This window comes from Triticum urartu, chromosome 2 (assembly GCF_003073215.2).
Source record: "Triticum urartu cultivar G1812 chromosome 2, Tu2.1, whole genome shotgun sequence".
In the NCBI taxonomy this organism is placed as follows: Eukaryota; Viridiplantae; Streptophyta; class Magnoliopsida; order Poales; family Poaceae; genus Triticum; species Triticum urartu.
The window spans coordinates 101,703,561-101,716,980 of record NC_053023.1 but is presented as its reverse complement, the minus strand read 5'-3'; the positions used below and the strand labels follow the sequence as shown (position 1 = coordinate 101,716,980).

Sequence of the window (13,420 nt, the reverse complement as noted above, 5' to 3'; positions counted from 1 at the left end):
CAAAATTATTCATACAAATCTATGATAATGTTTACCATGCTATAAAATGAATTAATCTACTATATATATAATTGTGTAAGTCATTTGAGAGTTAACTACTTTATGGTCAATGTTACAAATATGCTCATGCAGATCTAGATACGCCCACTGTGATCTAAATGCTCTTATATTTGTTTGCAGAAGGAGCAGTAATATTTTGTTCATCTAGCGTTTATTCTCACGCGTGAATGGAATAGTGTTTGTTCTCAGATTTTCTAAAAGTACGAACTCTTGAACAGCTTTAGACGCCAAATCAATTGTAGAAAAATACACGCACCAAGTCAAATTTGAGGTTCGATCAATTGGTATCAACTCAGCTAATCACCCGAGGGACAAAGCGTTGTCATGTAGTGGACTGCTCCGAGGAAGCAAAAAAAAAAAACAGGAAATAGAGAGAAACAAAATGAAACTATTTCCCCACTTAAAGACAGATAGATGATTAATCAACTTACTGGCATAACTAGTGATACATATATACGACATGTACCAGTATTTGGCATACTGGCCAATTAGTGGTGGAAATATATGACAGGCAGTAATTGACATACTCCAAAGATTAATCAACTTACTTAATTAGTGATAGATATATGACAGGTACCAGTATTTGGCATAGTGGTTACATGACATGTACTAATTGACACACTGACTTTATTCGTCCACATTTTGCAGCTTGCAAACAGCGGATCTACTTCAAAGTACAGAACCCAAAACCCATGAACATAGTACCAAGTCACAGTTACAGCAGTAAATAACAGGAGCGCTAGCTACCACAACCTCCCTTCTTTTCCCTAAATGAAAACTATGCAGATCCTAAGTAACACAGGAGACCAAGGAAGCTGATTGCCATAGCCACCGAGGTACTACTACTAGAGGATCTATGTAGTTTTCGTTAGGTGGGCATGCAGTGAGCACACTCCTCACATCACTAACGCGAGCTAGGGGAACATCGACCTTGATAACTTGGCACGGTGGAGCTAGCTAGAAAGGGTAGCCCAGGGTGGCGGGGACGCCGAGCAGGCCGCTGCCGCCGCCTCCGTGGCCATGGTGGTCGTTGTTGATGTTGTCGTCGGCGAAGAGCCACGTCTCGATCGCGTTCAGCTGCGTCTGATCCGGCGCCAGAACGGCCGGCTTCCTGTCGTACTCGAACGCGGACCCCAGCGCACGGGCGGCCGCGCCGCTGCCGTAGGAAACCTCCGACGCCGACGAGCCGGAGGGGCTGTCGGCCGCGGGGACGGCGCTGCGGCCCTTGCTGGCCCACCCGTCGAGCATCCGCGAGATGTTCGCGGTGGTGAGCACGTACGGACCGGCCGCGGAGGGCGAGCACTGGGACAGCGACGCGGCCGACGAGCTCGAGGCCGCCGGGCTGCCGCTGTCGGCGCCGGCTGCGGCAGGCCCATTGACGCCGTCGGCCGCGTCGGGCTGCTGCGGCTTGATGTCGTCGAGCGTGGTCAGCGCCTCGCGCAGCGCGCGGCGCGCCATGTTGATGTCCGTCTGCAGCCGCCTCTCCCACTGGCCCTTGGAGGAGGAGGCGGGCCTCTGGGCCGCCGGCTTGGCCGCCGCGTCGCCCCCCGCCTGCAGCTTGCGCTTGAGGTGCGTGTTCCAGTAGTTCTTGATGTCGTTGTCGGTGCGCTCGGGGAGGTAGGAGGCGATCGCGGCCCACCTGTTGCCGAGCAGCGCCTGGAGGTGGACGATGAGCTTCTCCTCCTGGTCGGTGAAGTTGCCGCGCTTGATCCCCGGGCGCAGGTAGTTGGTCCACCGGAGCCGGCAGCTCTTGCTACACCGCATCAGGCCTGCACACCAGAGGGATTTAGTCCACAATCAACCACGTGATCCACAGAAAACGAAGACAAAAACCGGCAAGAAGAAGAAGAAGAAGAAGAAGAAGAAGATGGACGGATGCGTACCGGTCCTGGTGGGGACGGCGCGCCAGTTGCCGGGGCCGTGCTCCTGGACGTAGGAGACGAGCACGAGGTCCTCCTCCGGCGTCCAGGGGCCCTTCTTGACGCCCTCCTTGTCGCAGCACGGCGGCCTCCCCATGCTCTCTCCCGCTCCCCCGCTTGCTACCTCGGCTACACCGAACGGGATGAGAGGGAGAAAGGGACGGAGGGGTCGGTCGCCTTTTGCTGCAGTTGCGAGATGGGCGGGGACAAGAGGTCTAGCCACCGGCGCCGTATACGAGCAGGATCGCGTGACGCGGGCCGCTGCTACGCTACAAAGGGAGTGAGGTGAGGAGAGGAGGCTAGACTGAGGTGAGGTGGAGACGGAGGCTGTGGTGCGCTGGAGGGAGCGGGGTGAGGGAGGAGGGTGAGGACAAGCAAGGCTCGCTCGCTGCAGGGTCCAGAGCAGGGGTGCGGTGTAGGCGCGTATATATACACGGTTACGCTCGGTGGTCACGCCCAAGGCCCAGAGCAAAGCACGGCGCTGACCTTGCGATTACCTGGGCTGTTTAGCTCCCGGCCGCTTTTACCACGGCCAGGATACCGAGACAGCTAGCCAGGGTGGTAGGAGTACTGTAGCCTGCGAGCCATGGCTCCTTCCTTGAGCAGTCAAAATAGAGAGAGAGGGAGATAGGGAGGTGCGTGCAGAGGCAGGGAGAAAGGGAAAGTGGCCAGAGTGTGCATTTACTCCGGTCTCGTGGCAAAGTCAGCCTAGTGGTGGGGCGGTACACTGCAGCTGCAGCTGCGACACTGTGCATGCCGCCTTGCGATGCGATGGATGCCGCGTGCATTAATCGCACGCCCGCCCGCTCTGCGTGGCCGTGGCGTGGCACCATATGCCATGTTGCGACCTGCGTGCCACGCCGTGGCCCGTTACCTCCGGCCGCCGTCTCCCAAACGGAAACGAAAAAGAAAAAAAATCCGAGAACAATCACACTGCACGTTATAGTTTGGTGTTACAAGCCACGGCCAAAGTCCAACTCGGCGCGTGTGCTAAGCATGTTTGTCGCACCGCAAACCTCCTCCAACTCCAGGAGGGTTCGTCTGCATGCATGCATGCATTGCATGCCAAGCGAGAGCACCGCTGGTGTCCATCCATGCAAACCTTTGACTCGTTCTGGGTGGGTCTGAGCTGAGCTGGCATCTCGAAATCAAACGCTTTTCCAAACAAACAAACGGACAAACGGACTCCGGTAGCTAGCGCCCCTTTCCATGGTGCGCGCGTCACGGCCAGCGCTGGAATCCCGGCCGCCTCCCGCCGGAGTTAATCCAGATCGCGCGGCGCCACCGCGGGCCGCAGGGTCTAACTTTGACCGCCCGCAGCCGCCGGTCAGCGCCACACACATGCACACGCACACGCTGACATGCGCATCGGTAACTTCTCCGGCCGGCCGGAGGCCCGCATTAAAGGTGGCCTTTTCCGCCAGCGTTTTTCACCCTTGTGATCCATCGGTCGATCGACCGTCACCTTTGTGTGACGGGAGAGCGAGCGGCGGGCATGCGGCGCAAGGGAGGCATGAGTAAAGCGGAGCGGCAGTGGGAGTGGAGTAATGGCCGGCCGGGCCGGCTCGTGTGCGCCTTGGTACTTTAAGCTGCTGCGCCATTGGTACCATGCATGCATGCACCCAAAGTAAATGTAGACGAGGAGGGTGCACTGTGCATCGTGCACCAACCAGGCGGGCGGGCAGGCTCACCAGCTCAGAGCTGTAACGCGTGAGCAAGGACGTCCGGCCGATCGGACGCTGGACGGCCCGGATGCATGCAAGTGTATTCATGACTTGCTATGTAGTCAGTAGTCTACGTCCTCCGTACGTAGGCCGGTGGAAGTAGTAGCAGCGGCACATGCGTCGGCTAGCTGCGTGACGAGAAGGTCAACGAACAGGAGTAAAGGTATGAGCAAAAAAGTCAACACCTTGTCTACGGACACAAGTACAAGAGACCTCGCTTTGGTGTAGTAGGCGTGTAGGAGTAGCCTACCCTTGCATGCATGCCCTCTGCGGTTGTCCCTTAACCAAGAAATGATTATTTGTGTACCACCGGGAATTTTGCCAGTTGCTTTGCTTGCAGGTGTAGTACACCACTCTGAACCGGGTTTAAGAAGTGTACAAATCATATTATCACAGGTTCCAAATCTCATACTACAGCCAGTAGACCGAGCATCAACGGTAGTTTCTTCCGGTAGAAAAAAAGGGATGCCCCTGGCATTGATGTACACGCCTGTTTTGTTAAATCACTTTAGCGATATGTCAGTCAACAGAATTTTGGATTTGGATCAGTCGATTTTCTGGCCATTGATTTTGGCTTTTAAGATTCATGCTCGTTTTTTTTTTTCTTCTACTGCGTGTTTTGTCCTGTTTTAGGCTTGTTGTTTTCAACTTACTCTCTTTTTGGGTCAATTGATCATGGTAATGGGCCTGTAGTCGTTACTGTTTGCTCTTTTGTCTATGCATTGCACTGTCTATCCCTTGCATATTTGATATATCCTCGGATGTCTAGCTTGTGCAGGCAGGAACTAACTATTTTAGGTTTCGAACCAATGCCACTAATTCATTTTTCTTATAAAACATTCTTTTCTTTCTTTCTTTTTTAAGGGTAATAGCAATGCCACTAAGTCATTCTGTCTTTGAAAAGTTATTTTTTGCAAAACTTTCACTATCATATCCTTGTTCTTATATTATAAATAATCAATTTCTACGTAAATCATGTGCAAATTTTGTCATTATTTGTTATATTATATTTTATTTGTTATGGGTAATTGAATGTCACAAATCCATTCTTCCTTATAGGAGTTCATCATTTTGATTTTGATTTAGTTTTATTTGATTTGATTTCTTCATTAAGGATAATAACAGTCCTACTAGTTTATTCCTTCTTAAATTGTTTTTTTTTTAAAGATTGCACTATTGTATGTTTATACTTGCATATTGTATAAATGTGTTATTTTCATGTAAGTTGTGTGCAATTCGTGTCATTATTCATTTTAATTCTTTTTTTCAGGGGTAATACCAATGTCACCAATTCATTCTTTCTTACAAATTGTATACACGTAAGTACTATACAATATGTGTATAAACTATACTTTTCCATATTACGAAAGGTGCAATTTTAGTGCAAGGTTGCGTGCAAGTTTTTTTCAATTATTTTTCGCTTTTTCTGCTTAAAGGGTAATATCAACGTCACCCATTCATTCTTCCTTATAAAACTTCATTATTTTGTCTTTGTCTAGCTTATATTTCATTTTTCTTTCTTCTTTAAGGGTAATACCAACGCCACTAATTCATTCTTCCCTATAAAATTTCCTTTTTTATGTTTCTAGCTATTATTTCATTTTCTTTATTCTTTAAGGGTAATAACAATGCCACTAATTCACTCCTTTTTTGAAACATGTTTTTGCAATTTTTCACTACTATATGCGTATTCTTGCATATTATAGAAAACGCAATTTTCGTGTAAATTGTGTGCGAATTTTGACATTATTTAATTAATTTATTTATATAACTTTTTTAGTATATAAAGGTGCAAATTGCACCATGATAGTTAAAACACTTGTGGTGTCCTATATAGTTAAGTAGGCTATCCACACTACTCTATTTATCTGAACATGCGCTTGCCACATCACCACATAAGCCACCTCCTCAAAGGGACACCTATACATGCATGGGAAAATATTTTTCAATAGTTTGATCCCCACCACTTCTATTTTTTCAATAGTTGACCCCCTTAGCGCTTGAGAGGTTATTAGTCGAGTTCGGTAGTGCCGGGTGTAGGTGGTATGGTAGTTACACACATCTGAATGTGCATCTCTTCATTCTTTATCATGCACCTACTTCACACCTAAGTACAAAAGGTTCTATTCATCAGGAAACATATTATCCTTCATCATATCAAGTGGATAAGAATCAAGGAAAATATTCACCTCTTCTTGTGCTACCTTATCTTTAGCCCTTGTTGGTGACTTAATAGGTGTCCGGGGCCCGTCTTGGAATCTCGGACGTGACTTCGACATGGTGATGTCCATGGGCGAGCGGGGGGGGGGGGGGGCCCCCCAACTTGCCTTTTTTTTTTTTTTCATGGGGGGGGGGGGGGGGGTGGGGGGGGGGGGGGGGGGGGGGGGGGTCACCTAACTTGCCTTTTTTGTTCTTTACATTTCAATTTGTGTCCAAGCCATCCCCTTGTATATTGTTTCGTCATTGGAAGTCAAACCTAAGCGCTCGTTCTTGATGCTCTGATTGCTCGTGCACTCTCTGGATGAGGCTTCTTCTTTTTTCACAGATTGCCAACCCTGCGATACTAAAGAAAAACAATATTCCATCGAGACCGAGACACTGGGATATAAGGCATCATCTTTGCTTCAATGCCTCAATGCAAGGATTTGATAATGTTTTCTTCATCTTAAGGAACTCCAGTGGAGTAGTACCTGCTCTCGCTAGACATTCTACCGGAGATTGCTCTACTACAATATTGCGCCTAACTTTGCAAGGACGCCTTGTTTTCTCATTATGTCGTAATAGGCTATTGCTGGAAAATCTCAGTCTTCCTTTTGAAAGATTATAAGGCACAGAATGTGTTGGATGTTGACTGCAAGTTGTATTATGTTTCTGATGTTGACATTAAAAGCCCCAATTTTCCCTAAAAAATCTAGCTTGGGTAGGGTTTGGACTGTTGTATCATGTTTCCCCCCTATTTTTCTTGATTAACCAGCCATTATTGTTCCCAGTTGATAATCAGTAGGGAGGGGAAACTTTAATATTGATACAAAAAATCTCTGGTACTCCCTCCGATCAAAATTAGTTGACGCGGCTTTAATACAACTTTGTACCGAAGTTGTACTAGAGCCATGCCAATTAATTTTGATCGAAGGGAGTATATTTTATAAACAAATTAAGACCACACAAGAGAGTTGCGTGCCTTGTGTATTAAGGAGAGAACGGTTCCAATTTACAAGCCGAGTGAATCACTAGCAATTAACTCGACTCCGCCCCATGATAGAAAACGAGACAACTCCCCAAAATCATTTCTATCCTTCGCTCTCTTCCAAAGTTGGAACTCCGCATATAAGCCTAACTACCCGAGTGCAAGAGAAGGACCTATTCTCAAAGACATGACGCGACCGTTCCGCTCTAACCAGATGAACTGCAAGGTATAACTTTCACTTGTTGTATTGATGAGTTACCGGAGTTAGAAGATTGTCGATCTCGACATGGATGCCACATACTTGAATGACACACTTTGATCATTGGAAAACGTATTCAGCTTGGTAGACAACCAAGGCATTAAACCTGAAGTTTGATCCACGATGACCTATAATACAACCACATCCACTGAACATCATGACGCTTAGTGGTTTGGTAAATACTAGCAATATGTCCATACGTTGCAAAAGGAGAAAAATAATTATATTATGCAGATTATGCCGGGATGAGATAAAGACTTTTAAATTGTCATTTCATAAACTACGTCTGAATCATGTCATGATGAGATAAGGGACTTTCAAAATGTCATTTCGAAAACTGAAAATGTGATGGTCTCATCATGACTTGATTTCCTAGATTTTTCGGCTAGGCAAACGACATTGATGGACCCTGCCTGAGCTAGACTGATGAATAATGTGTCTCACCTTGACCTAGCATCACGGTGTTTTCCATGACCAGTAAAACAGTTGTACCGGAATAAACATAGTTATGTACGAAAGCAAATTATACATTTGGTCATTTTCATATAGGTTACAAAAACTAACCGATAGGAAGCTGTGTCAATTTTTTGGGGGCTCAACGTTGTATAGAACACAGAATCCTTTTATTTACTCGACACACGATGGACTAAATAAAATCATAAAACAACCTCTAATGATCCCCTAAAAAAACCTCTATGTAAGTGACGGTTCATTTTGCTCGTTTTTTACGGGTCTGTTTGAATTTTTGTGAACATTTTCTATAATTTCATGCATATTTTGAAAAATTCCCGAATATGTTTTGAATACACGAGCATTTTTTAAAAATCATGACATTTTTTATTTCACATATTTTTTTTTTGAAATCGTACATGTTTTTGTGACATGCAAACATTTTTTTAAATGATGAATATTTTATGATTTCCCGAACATATTTTGAATCCACAAACATTTTATTATTTGTCTATTTTTTTAAACACACAACTTGTTGAAATTTAGATTTTTTTGGAAATCCAAAAATAATTTTAAAAAGGAAAAACAAAAACTAAAATGAGAAAATAAAAAGCAAAAATGAAATTAAAAAAGAAAGAACATCATGCCCCATTCGTAGGAGGAAGCGTTCATAGGAGGAAGCGTGCTTGCTGTTTAGAGAGAAAATCAGAGAATAGCTTAGCCCATGATATCAAACCAGGGTCTCAAGTGTGGAAGACTGAGGCCTTAGCCGTTGCGGTGGTTGTGTGCTTATCACATACATAAGGGTAACACTTTATAAGACCGAGCGACTTTGAAAAAAAAATCAAATCATTTTTTATTTACAGGTGACGTAGTGGGTAATTGACGGCAATTTCGATGTAATTTTAGACGGACGGACAGAAACACTAATGGCACTAATGATTTTATTAGTAAAAAGATAAATCCTGAAACGAGGGGATACGTTGAAATATCTTTCTGACGGTTCCTGAAATGCTGCATTTGGAATCCTGTAGCCTAACATATTGCGCGCCAATAGATTTTTCTCGTGGCTATTTACTCGTGTCACATGGCAGAAAGAAAAAGGAGAGCTGGTGGCGCCACGGCTCTAGATCTGCGGCAGTGGTACCCGTTGTTCACGGCCGTACCTTACCTAGGTCTCTAGAGCCTCCATGTCGTGTGAATGCTGCTACTCGTAGTACTCACGACAGGGCCATATCTGCTAGACTGGGTCAAACCGAGATATGCGTACACGCATGTGCTCTGCTGATCTCCAGTCCCGTCCCCGTCCACAGAATTGACGCGGCCTGGCCGGCCCTAGACGCCTGCTACGGCTCCTTGTCCATGCCTGACGATTAAACCCGGCCGCCCGGCCGGCTGCTGAGGGAGTATACGGCTGCGCATTCCGCGAAACCAGCGGCGGGCACGGCCGTGTTTTACAAGATTATCCACCGATCGCACGTGCTTGCTACTCCTGCATAGCAAAGCAATAATACTTGTCAGCTTGTGTCCTCTACGATCTCTACACAACACACGTAGTAACGCCATCTCCACCGCGCGACCTTAAACGAACGGCTGATTTGACCGGATTTTATTCCTTTGGGGCGGCGATGGGTTCGCCCGTGTCCGGTCTTGTCCGCTGGGTCGTGCGTGCGCCCACCGCGCGGCCGCACCCCAAATCACGTATGCGTTGAACATGATTTAAAAAAATAGAAAAACGTAAATAAAATGACTAAAAAATTAAATAAGCGCAGTTTAATAAACATAAAACTTAGTTAGGGTCGTCACAGCCACAAAACGGCCCGATTTCACGTCCAACTTGACATAATTAAACATAAAAAAGAAAATAAAAACGGCCGCCGCCAGCGCGCTCCTGCCCGTGCTCGTCGATGTCGTCGCCATCACCATCTTCAGTGGCCACTGGCGTCACTGACGAGGTCCACGTAGGCCGGCGGCGTCCAGAGGTGGGCCGGCGGTGCGTGGTAGACGGGGGCGGGCTGGACGGCGGGAGGTGCCTGCACGACCTACTCCCGTGGCGCCGCCTCCTGCTCCGGTGACTGCGGCGGAGTGGCGCACCAGTTCACGCCCACGGCGGCGGCCATCTCCGGTGTAGTGTAGGACCAGCCCCACCCCTGGCCTAGCAGATCCGGGTGGAACGCGGTCACGGGATCGACACACGATCGACGGACAGGTGCCAGTTGTTGGGGAGGTGGACGTCGCTCCAGGGGAGCGGCGTCCTCGTCTCCCAATAACGGCGGCACACCGACGCGCGGATGTAGTGCCGGTCGCGCTCGCCGGCGGACGTGGGGGCGATGGAGAAAGCGGGCGGCGCGGGGGCCCGGCGTGGCGGCCTCCTTCTTCACGGAGCCGGCGCGGCGCCCCGACGAGGATCCGGCCTCGCCGTCATGCTTCCCCTTGCGGTTCCAGAAGCCCATGGCTTTGAGGTGGCCGACCGACGAGCTCGATAAGGGAGGGCTAGGGTTTAGCGCGGTCGGGTTTCGAGGAGGCCGCGAGATGGAGTGGGCTAGTGTGGACGACGATCGGTCCACGGGTTCCCCATTTAAGGACGGCGACCTTCCACTGGGCCGATGACAGGTGGGGTCGGCTACCAGTGTGCATTGACGTTGGCGGGTGGGAGGTAGGTGGCCGCCCCGCCACGCGGCCAGACGCGGACGAGCGGCGTGTCCGTTCGGTGTCCGCGGCGACCCAAACCCGACGCAAAGATGCACTCGAAATGGGTCGGCCCAGACACAAAACGGACCAGATGGGTCCGGGCCGTCGCGCACTGGGCCGCCTCGTTTGTCCGTTTTACCCCAAACAGACGGGTCCGGATAGGATGGGGTCGCGCGGTGGAGTGATACGTCTCCTACGTATCTATAATTTTTGATTGCTCCATGCTATATTATCTACTGTTTTGGACATTATTGGGCTTTATTATCCACTTTTATATTATTTTTGGGACTAACCTATTAACCGGAGGCCCAGCCCAGAATTGCTGTTTTTTTGCCTGTTTTAGGGTTTCGAAGAAAAGGAATATCAAACGGAGTCCAAATATAATGAAACCTTCGGGAACGTGATTTTCTCAACGAACAAGATCCTCGAGACTTGGACCCTACGTCAAGACACAAAAGAGGAGGCCACGAGGTAGGGGGGCGCGCCCTCCACCCTCGTGGGCCCCCTGTTGCTCCACCGACGTACTCCTTCCTCCTATATATACCTACGTACCCCCAAACGATCATATACGGAGCCAAAACCCTAATTCCACCGCCGTAACTTTCTGTATCCACGAGATCCCATCTTGGGGCCTGTTTCGGAGCTCCGCCGGAGGGGGCGTCGATCACGGAGGGTTTCTACATCAACACCATAGCCCCTCCGATGAAGTGTGAGTAGTTCACCTCAGACCTACGGGTCCATAGTTAGTAGCTAGATGGCTTCTTCTCTCTTTTTGGATCTCAATACAATGTTCTCCCCCTCTCTTATGGAGAACTATTTGATGTAATCTTGTTTTTGCGGTGTGTTTGTTGAGACTGATGAATTGTGGGTTTATGATCAAGTCTATCTATGAACAATATTTGAATCTTCTCTGAATTCTTTTATGTATGATTGGTTATCTTTGCAAGTCTCTTCGAATTATCAGTTTGGTTTGGCCTACTAGATTGATCTTTCTTTCAATGGGAGAAGGGCTTAGCTTTGGGTTCAATCTTGCGGTGTCCTTTCCCAGTGACAGTAGGGGCAGCAAGGCACGTATTGTATTGTTGCCATCGAGGATAACAAGATGGGGTTTTCATCATATTGCATGAGTTTATCCCTCTACATCATGTCATCTTGCTTAAGGCGTTACTATGTTTTCATTAACTTAATACTCTAGATGCCTGCTGGATAGCGGTCGATGTGTGGAGTAATAGTAGTAGATGCAGGCAGGAGTCGGTCTACTTGTCTCGGACGTGATGCCTATATACATGATCATACCTAGATATTCTCATAACTATGCTCAATTCTGTCAATTGCTCAACAGAAATTTTTTCACCCACAGTAGAATACTTATGCTCTCGAGAGAAGCCACTAGTGAAACCTATGGCCCCCGGGTCTATCTTCATCATATTAATCTCCCAATACTTAGTTATTTCCTTTGCTTTTACTTTGCTTTCATTTTACTTTGCATCTTTATCACAAAAATACCAAAAATATTATCTTATCAGATCTCACTCTCATAAGTGGCCGTGTAGGGATTGACAACCCCTTATCGCGTTGGTTGCGAGGATTTATTTGTTTTGTGCAGGTACGAGGGACTGGCGCGTAGCCTCCTACTGGATTCATACCTTGGTTCTCAAAAACTGAAGGAAATACTTACGCTACTTTGCTGCATCATCCCTTCCTCTCCGGGAAAACCAACGCAGTGCTCAAGAGGTAGCAAGAAGGATTTCTGGCGCCGTTGCCGGGGAGGTCTACGCAAAAGTCAATATACCAAGTACCCATCACATGCCCTTATCTCTCGGATTACATTATTTTGCCATTTGCCTCTCGTTTTCCTCTCCCCCACTTCGCCCTTGCCGTTTTATTCGCCCTCTCTCTCTATCCTCCCTCTCTTTCTCTATTTGCCTCTTTTTGCCCGCTTGCTTTTTGTTTGCTTGTGTGTTAGTTTGCTTGCTCGTCACGATGGCTCAAGATAACACTAAATTGTGTGACTTCACCAATACCAACAATAATGATTTTATTAGCACTCCGAATGCTCCTCTTACCGATGCTGAATCTTGTGAAATTAATACTGCTTTGCTGAATCTTGTCATGAAAGATCCGTTTTCCGGCCTTCCTAGTGAAGATGCCGCTACCCATCTAAATAGCTTCGTTGATTTGTGTTGGGGATCGTACCAGAAATTTAAAATTTTCTACGCATCACCAAGATCAATCTATGGAGTCATCTAACAACGAGAGGGAGAGGAGTGCATCTACATACCCTTGTAGATCGCGTGCGGAAGCATTCAAGAGAACGGGGTTGATGGAGTCGTACTCGACGTGATCCAAATCACCGATGATCCTAGCGCCGAACGGACGGCACCTCCGCGTTCAACACACGTACGGAGCGGAGACGTCTCCCGCGCCTTGATCCAGCAAGGAGGAGGGAGAGGTTGAGGAAGAGAGCTCCAAAAGCAGCACGACGGCGTGGTGGTGGTGGAACGGCAGTACTCCGGCAGGGCTTCGCCAAGCTCTTAACGGAGGAGGAGAGGTGTTGGGAAGGGGTGGGGCTGCGCCTTTGATGTGGTATGCAGCCCTCCCCTTGCCCCTCTATTTATAGGGGAAGGAGGAAGGGGGCCGGCCCCCTCTAGATCATCTAGAGGGGGGCGGCGGCGGCCAAGGGGGTGGCTTGCCCCCCAAGCAAGGGGGGCGCCCCCTCTAGGGTTACCCCCCAACCCTAGGCGCATGGGCCCAAGGGGGGATGCGCCCAGCCCACTTGGGGCTGGTTCCCTTTCCTCTACGGCCCATGAGGCCCTCCGAGAGAGGTGGACTCCCGGAACCCCTCCGGTGGCCCCGGTACAATACCGATATGCCCCCGAACCTTTCCAGTGACCGCATGACAACTTCCTATATATAAATCTTCACCTTCGTACCATGCCGGAACTCCTCGTGACATCCGGGATCTCATCCGGGACTCCGAACAACATTCGGTAATCACATACAAGTCTTCCTAATAACCCTAGCGTCATCGAACCTTAGGTGTGTAGACCCTACGGGTTCGGGAACCATGCAGACATGACCGAGACAACTCTCCGGTCAATAACCAACAGCGGGATCTGGATACCCATGT

General features: G+C 48.4%; 1 protein-coding gene across 1 annotated transcript; it reads right to left on the bottom strand.

Moving 5' to 3' along the window:
• Positions 1-578: 578 nt before the first annotated feature.
• LOC125536135 (transcription factor MYB94-like) lies at positions 579-2,392 on the bottom strand. Its single transcript, XM_048699280.1, has 2 exons — positions 1,944-2,392; positions 579-1,829 (listed from the first exon to the last, which is right to left on the bottom strand). The coding sequence occupies exons 1-2, from the start codon at positions 2,074-2,076 to the stop codon at positions 1,018-1,020; spliced, it is 945 nt and encodes a 314-aa protein (XP_048555237.1). The 5' UTR covers positions 2,077-2,392; the 3' UTR covers positions 579-1,017.
• Positions 2,393-13,420: the final 11,028 nt, after the last annotated feature.